The sequence below is a fragment of the Harpegnathos saltator genome, unplaced genomic scaffold, assembly GCF_003227715.2.
Source record: "Harpegnathos saltator strain DR-91 unplaced genomic scaffold, Hsal_v8.6 scaffold166, whole genome shotgun sequence".
Lineage (NCBI taxonomy): Eukaryota > Metazoa > Arthropoda > Insecta > Hymenoptera > Formicidae > Harpegnathos > Harpegnathos saltator.
The window spans coordinates 964,142-972,445 of NW_020229946.1; the positions used below are offsets into that span (position 1 = coordinate 964,142).

Sequence of the window (8,304 nt, forward strand, 5' to 3'; positions counted from 1 at the left end):
TATTAATGATACAACAAGTAAAACATCAGACTGGCGAAATCATATTAAATTGCGGTTCATCGATTCGCACAAATTTCTCAGTACCAGTCTCGATAAATTAGTATCGTTTCTCACTGGAGACAAATTAAAAATTGTTAAATCCGAATTTAAAAACTTATCCAACAAAGATTTTGATTTATTAACGCGAAAAGGTGTTTTTCTGTACGAATATGTGGATTGCAATGACAAGTTGCAGGATCAATGTTTGCAACCCTTGAGTTATTCTACAGTTCGCTGACAGATGATACAGTATCTGAGAGCGATTACACACACGCCGTGAACGTATGGAAACGGTTTTCTATTCAAACCTTAGGCGAATTTAGCGATTTGTACCTGAAAACTGATGTTTTGTTATTGGCTGATATTTTCGAAAATTTCCGCGATAGTTATATCAAAAGTTACTGTCTAGATCCCGCGCAATATTACACATTGCCAGGTTTCACGTGGGACGCGATGTTAAAACATACAAAAATTAATTTTGAATTACTCACAGATATTGATATGGTAATGTTTATCGAACGCGGTACACGTGGTGGTCTGAGTCAATGTTCCGGTAGATACGCAGAAGCCAATAACCGATACATGCAATCTTACGACCTATCGAAGCCATCCTCATACCTCATGTACTTTGATATAAATAATTTGTATGGCTGGGCAATGTGTCAACTGTTACTATACGCTAAATTTAAGTGGGTTGATGATACGTCGAATTTTGATATTTCATCAATCCCGCTAGATTCGCTCACAGGTTACATTCTCGAGGTTGATTTGGAGTATCCCCAACACTTGCATGATGCACACGTAGATCTACCGTTCTGTCCGACGCAAACGAAGCCCCCGAACAAATGGTAAGAAAAACTCCTTGCGACTTTATATAATAAGCAGTGTTATGTTATTCATTATCGTAACCTGCAGCAGTGCACGCCATGGTCTTCATATCGAAAAGATCCATCGCATACTCCAATTCGCACAATCTTCATGGCTACGCAACTACATAGAATTAAATACGCAGTTTCGAACGCATGCAACAAACGATTTTGAGAAAAATTTATACAAATTGATGAACAACGCGATATTCGGCAAAACAATGGAAAATGTTCGCAATCATGTCGATGTAAAACTTTTGACAAAATGGGATGGACGATGGGATGCAGAGGCAATGGTCGCAATGCCCAATTTTCATAGCAGGAGCATCTTTTCAGAAAATTTGGTTGCAGTTGAATTGCGAAAACTCGAAGTGAAGTTCAACAAGTCGATCTATGTGGGTATGCGTATTCTCGACATATCTAAGACCTGCTTGTATGAATTTCACCGTGAGTACATGTCACCTCTATATCGCGAGAAATGTAAAGTACTGTATATGGACACAGATAGTTTAATTTACCATGTATTGATGATCCGACGATGTATATGAGTTAATGAAACGTGACATTGCTAGGTTTGATACGAGCGATTATCCTCAAAATAACATATACAGTATACCGCTTAAGAACAAAAAAGTTCCAGGGCTTATGAAAGACGAAAATAACGGAGCTATAATGACAGAATTCATCGGGCTCAGAGCAAAAATGCTATGCGCTGAAAGTAGAAGGTAAAAAGGATACTAAAAGGGCGAAGGGTGTTAAGAGGAATATTATAGCACGAACGATCAATTCTGACGATTACACGCATTGTTTGAGAGAGGAAATTGAAACGAGTCGGCGTCAATCGTACATAAGATCCAAGTTGCATGAGGTATATACGGTATTCGAAACGAAAACTGCTCTCAGTCCATACGATGATAAGCGATATATTATGTCTGATTCGATAAATGCATTACCATGGGGACATTATAGTATATTATTATAACGTTTATTTGTTTTATTAGCTATTTTACAATTAAATATGTCATCAAATGTTCTAATAAAACTGTATTCATTTTTTACAATACATTATCCTTTTGTATCCATGAATTATGCGAATTGTCGAATCCTAACCATTTTACATATACTTTGTCACCTTGCCTGCGCAACACCTTTTCTACTAAGTATACATCTGGATTGGTGGCACTATGTAGTTCGTGTTCGTAGAAACCCCCGGCGATAGGTTTTCCGCGCGAGTCTGCGAGTAGGTAAGTTGCAGGATTAGTTGTTTGCACTTTGATGATTTTAAACACTTCGGTTGTCCAATTCGGTGTATAGCCTTTTTCAAAGACAGTTTTGAATTTGCTGACACGTACCAGATCACCCACTTTGAATTTCGCAGGCGCTGCAATCTTTATGTTACTATAGACTGTGTTTAAGAGCTTATTAGCAATCGTAGGAGTCACATCGATAGGACGCATGCCGATAATTCGATGTTTTCGCGTATTGTATTCAGCGACGAGGCGCGGTAACGAGTCGATCCATTTATAAGTTCCGTTGAACGTAAACATTTTCCACATGTTGTTCTTTAACGTGCGGTTGAATCGCTCCACAACAGATGCCTTCATTACTCAATAAGTCGAATAATGATTGACACAGTGTTTCTTCACAAGTTTCTGCAACTCTGTATTGTAAAACTCCTTTCCCTGATCAGTTTGCAAGTTCTTCGGATATCTTCCATCCGTTCGAATTATCTTTGCGAATGCCTCAGCTATCTCCTTTCCGCTTTTGCTCTTTAACGGCACGGCCCATGCGTGCTTGCTCAGTACATCGATAATGGTGAGTATGTAGTGGTGGCCTCTATTGAATCGCGAGTAAGGACGCATTTCCACCACATCAGCCTGCCAAAGATCATCGTATCCACGCACTATGACGCGTCTGCGAAGAAAACTTCGTCTCGCTGGAGCATGTAATTCTTTCACTAGTTGTTCTTTTTCAGAATGTTTCTTCTCATTATTTTTCCCCGTTACTCGCCGAGTCGTTTTCCCATCATGCGTGAAGCTTTGTCGCTTTACACCGGCAGAAACAGCTGAAATAGTACCGATGAGATGCTTCTCTGAACTTTTCTTCTTTTTGTTAAATTTTGACGATTGCTTCACCATTGCAGCTCGTGATGATCCGTCTTTTGCTTATGTCGATACTATATGTCGATTCAACTGCAATATTCTACTTTTATATTTTCGACGACTTCTTTATCTCTGAATCTGTCCAGTCTAAAATTCGTTCTGTGTTCTCATGAATGCTATTTATATTCAGTATGTTTTTCTTCTGATAGTCTTCCAGCTAATCCTTCAATTTTTTAACATTCTCATCTACATACTGCTTCGTCTCAACGTTACTCTCATGCAGTAGAAGCTTTACAGAATTTATATTCTCATCTATATACTGCTTCTTCTCAACGTTACTCTCATGCAGCAGAAGTTTTACAGACTTTATACTCTCATCCACATAATTTTTGTGCGCAACATCATTGAAGGCTCTCGGCCGCGTTACATGATGTATCGCGTGCCCTGTTATGTCAAAACCTTTGCCATCGGCGGTTAGACAAAGGGCATTTTCATGTACGTATCGTTTGGTTGCAACATCATTCAAATGATTTCTCACACCTGCAACACATTCTTCCACGTATTGTTTGGTTGCAACGTCACTGTCGGCTTCAGGCTGCGCTAAATGTTTTATCTTGCGCGATTTTGCATCAAAAACTTTGGCAGCGTTTAAACAAAGGGCATTTTCATGTATGTAATTTTCAACATGTTCATTCCATTGATGCGCTCGATCAGTTTTCGCACCATTGTTTTCTCGCGACACTCCAAACTTATTCATCGACATTTCGGAACAAGTTGTACCGACTGACTGACTTGTGTCAATGCCACGCTGCTTAATTTATAATGAGACCAGCTTCACGGAGTTCTTCGATAATCGATAAAATTTCGTGCTCGTGCGAGTTGTTGCCAGCTTGGTGCGAAGCGTCAAGCAATCGCAGACGATCCACCAGCTCGTTGGGATCATTCCAATGCACGTAATCGATATTGTTGTCATTTAAGGTCATCATAGCTTGTGATGCGTATAAACCTTTTCCTCCCACTTTATTGCTCGACGCATCTGATACTAGGGGCGCGATTATATGTTTATATTTCTGTCCCTTGTTACCGAGTATAGGATTTTGCGGGAGGTACCCGCGTCTGTGAGTATTTGTCGCCAATAGTATATTTTTGTATTTTTGCATATCAGCTTCGGTGTACACAGAATCGTCGGGGATTCTTTTGAATATTAGCTCGTAAAGACCGGGTGTTCCAATGTATCCTGTTTCGCCTATGATTATATTATCGTCTCTGTCCACATCAATACGTTTATCACCGAGCATCGCTCCATCGTTACTAAGACGTACGCCGTAAACATAATCTATAGTGTTATCTTTTCCACTACTTAGCACAGCTCCCATATATTTTTGACCCAACGGACCAAAATGATCACGTAAAGTTTGTTGTCCTTTGTACGTTCGCAACTGACGTCTAACGGATGTCACTATCGGTTTATCGGGGGTTTCGGAAACATTCTCATCATCATCATCATCATCAGTGAATAGATTGTCGATCGGTGAAGGTTTATGCGACATTCCATGTAGTTCCTCATGTTGTAGAGCTCCCGTCGATGTAGGAACTATCAGAGGATCGTTTAATAGTTTCCGTTTCGGTGTAATCAATGCGACTGGTGAAAGTTTTGCCTTACGCTTTATCTTTTTTTCGGGTTTTAATATTACACTATTTGTTTCTTCGCTTGTATTCATTGATAGTGGCTCAGTTTTAACATCAACGTTACTTTCCACATTAGCGCTGCTTCCCGCGATTTGCTTGAGAGGTTCAATAATAGGTTTAAAGTGTCTCTCCAATGTAACATTTTCCACCATTCTACCGGTTTTCAAAGCGCGATACTTCTTGCGGATCGATTCGCTCGTTTTCGCAATCTCTTCCGCTACTTTTTCACGATCCATGATCTTCACGCTACTATTCATCATTGATATGTTTGTCTTGTGAGTGTTGAAGATGTTACCACGCTGAGGTTAAAATGACGATTGTACATCTCACAGCACAGCAAAGTCGTTAAATCCTTTCCTGTATCGTCCGTCGGTCATTGAGCTGTCCTTATCAATCACTGTAAAACCATATTTATCTTCCCAACATTTGCAACACAATGTACTGAAATCCTCATATGACATGTCAGTGTTCACAGGATCGTTGTACACATGTTTCAAGTTGGTACCATCCTGTTTAAAGAGAATCAGAAGATTTGCATTGTACCGTATAAGATGCTTGGGTATTTTTGCGTATGTCTGACAGAGATAGAAACAGTCAACGCTCGAATGACGACCCATTGCAAAGTATTCTCTTATCGTATCTTGTTTGTCACATGCAACGTCATCAAAGATAAAAATGGAATTTTTGGAAGCTTCGGTCGTTGGAATCACATCACTGTTATTGGAGAATGTAAAGTATCCAATTTCATCTGTAACGATACATACAATCGTATCGTTACGCTGACTGCCGCTGAACATCACGCGGCAGTCAGCTGAGCGCGCAACCCCCGACCTGCGCTGTCACTGCGCCTTTCCAAGCGCTCACCCGAGTCTAGCCGAAGACCCGGCAGCGACGCTTGGGAAAGATCGGCCGCCGAACCGAACTCGCGGCGCCGCCGAAACGATTCTCGGCGAACGCCGCATACTCACGATTAATCTCGATCAAATTTGGATTAATCAACGAAAGGAACTGAAGACGGAAAAGGACGAGTATATAATCTCGACAGTTTTTGGCAAGAGATGAGTCTTGGAATAGGCTTCAAGTAGTTTTTGGAGAGTCTTTGAAGAGTCTAAGGAAATCCATCGTCTAGGAATAGCCGTCCGAAAATCTGCAGAGCGCCTCCAGAAGATCGAGAGTTTCGAGTAAGTAATCTACCAGGCCGCCGCTGTCGGCATCCTCGATTGCTGCTTGTTCTTGGCGATATATAGAGATCGAACGGCGAGTTTGCCGTTGCTCCGGTGTGTTCTCCGAAACGAGTCTCTTTTGTGCCGTTTTGCGATATAAAGATCGAGCGGCGAGTTTGCCGCTACTCAGATGGGTTCTCCGGAACGATCTTCGTTTGTGCCGTTTTTGCGATAGAAAGATCGAACGGCAAGTTTGCCGTTACTCCGGTGTGTTCTCCGGAACGATCTTCGTTTGTGCCGTCTTTGCGAGATAGAGATCGGACGGCGAGTTTGCCGTTGCTCCGGTGTGTTCTCCGGAACGATTCTTTTTTGTACCGTCTTTGCGATAGAAAGATCGAACGGCGAGTTTGTCGCTACTCCGGTGTATTCTCCGGAACGATCTTCGTTTGTGCCGTCTTTGCGAGATAGAAATCGGACGGCGAGTTTGCCGTTGCTCCGGTGTGTTCTCCGGAACGATTCTCTTTTGTACCGTCTTTTGCGATTTAGAGATCGAACGGCGCGTTTGCCGTTGCTCCGGTGTGTTTTCCGGAACGACTCTCATTTGTGCCGTCTTTTGCGATTTAGAGATCGAACGGCGAGTTTGCCGTTGCTCCAGTGTGTTCTCCGGAACGCTCTCATAAATATATTTATTTTGTTTTGTTACGTCCTAGAGGAGGAACGCAACCTTTTCGTTCGCGAGTAAGGCGAACCTCGTTCGTACACGCGTGTCAGTGAACGGGTCAGGGACCCGACGGATCCCTTTACTCGGGCACCGACGTACGACGAGCGGTCCGTTTTTCGGTCAGGGATGCGAATCCCTTTACTGGGGATAGGACCATGAGTTGACTGTTGGAAGGGTGGGGTGATTTTGAAATTAACTGATGGAAATAAATTAATACCAAATTTATTAAAATAAGAGTGACAACAGAAAGTTATGCGGCGCGGTTTATTACAATTTACTTGAATGATGTTGTGTGTATGTGTGTGTGTATGAGAAGTGAAAGAAGGAGGAAATAATAAAAAAAGAGGAAGGAATATGAGTAAAGAGTTAGTAAGCAAAGAAAATGTAACTTACTGGTGATTCCTGGGATGCGAGAAATGAATAAGATATAACGGTTGATAGGCGGCTCCTGCTCTGTAGGTTGGGATGGGTTGTGCGACTCCCTTCCAATTGTCCAATTATGGCACAATAGCACTGATTCTAAATTTTTATTTTTGTCCCCAAAAAAAAACGACAGAGGACGTAAGAGTATGTGTAGTGCCGAAACAAAACCGAAGACGAATTTGAGTCTAAGGACGCGTTTTTACAGGTCTGACTTTTGAATCTAGAATCTAAGTGAATGTGAATCTGCTCTTTTTCCTGTCTCTCAGAATAGAAGTAATGGTAGAAGTAGAAGTAGTGTGTCGCGGAGGCGGATTACCGCGGTTTTTATAGTGATAATCGGAGGCAGAAGCTATCAGGGTGGGTAGAGAGATGGCCTTTGAGGAAGGGGTGAATTGGTCTTAGTGGGAAAAAGTCTCAGCCATTAGCAAAGTTAAAAGACATCGTGGGAGGAGACAGTTAGTTTTTGGAAATATGAATATGGAAGTGCTAAAGGGTGGAGCGTGGGTGTCTCATAGTTTTAGGTGGATATATGATTGGCTGAATGAATTAGGCGCGACAAGCGTGGAGGTGGTGGATTCTTGAGATAGAGAAATGTATACAAGTGGCCGGCTGGAAAAATCAAAATGCCGTAAATCAAAGGCTGAGATCAGATTTTACGACTATCAGTGAAGTAAGCTTTGTTGGTTGACTGATAGGGCACATATGGTTTTGGATTGGGAAGATGTAAGTTTCAAGTTTTAGAGCAGGAATGCTCTGTGTTGCTTTGTTTTACTGAAGTTTGTTAGCGCGGAGTTTCAAATTTTTATAGCTAGGACGACGGACACACTTGGCGAACACTACCCAGATATAAACTTTAGATTTTTACAACAGGGCACTGTTTCCTGTTATGGAATTTTCCCGAATCGCCTTTCATTTGGCACGACGGCTGTTCGCCAGATGGGTCTGTTTCCTAATTTATATTTATATATGTATATATTCCTATTATAGTTATATTAGGAGAATATAAATCCGCGAGAGGAAAGAATTTTTACTATTTAAATCTACAGGACGTAACAGTTTCTTCCTCTCTCTACCTCCTATAGGACTCAGAGTACGCAAGGATACAAGGGCAGAAAGAGTTGTCGCCCACACCTACCAACTGGCCGGCGTGGCCGCCGGCCTGGAGTAACCCCATTGGCAAAGCGCATCGTAACCTTGCAATCAAAAAGAAATCGCCTAACGACCGCGACTAGGAGGACCAGGGGATCAAGCCTTAAGGCCTTACAAATCTCTCCCGTCATCGGAAATCACGCGACGAAACG

The 8,304-nt window shown here is 41.9% G+C and overlaps 1 protein-coding gene across 1 annotated transcript; it reads left to right on the forward strand.

Annotated features, from left to right (window-relative positions):
- Nucleotides 1–1,099: 1,099 nt before the first annotated feature.
- On the forward strand, nucleotides 1,100–2,854 carry LOC112588167 (uncharacterized). The gene is made up of 2 exons (XM_025297018.1): nucleotides 1,100–1,300; nucleotides 2,681–2,854. Exons 1-2 carry the CDS (start codon nucleotides 1,100–1,102, stop codon nucleotides 2,852–2,854), a joined length of 375 nt encoding a protein of 124 aa, XP_025152803.1.
- The last annotated feature ends 5,450 nt before the right edge of the window (nucleotides 2,855–8,304 follow it).

Coding starts and splice junctions, on each gene's coding strand:
- LOC112588167 (XM_025297018.1), top strand. CDS start 1,100: ATGAACAACGCGATATTCGGCAAAACAATGGAAAATGTTCGCAATCAT. Junction 1,301..2,680: donor AGTTCAACAAGTCGATCTAT/GTGGGTATGCGT, acceptor TTTGCTCTTTAA/CGGCACGGCCCATGCGTGCT.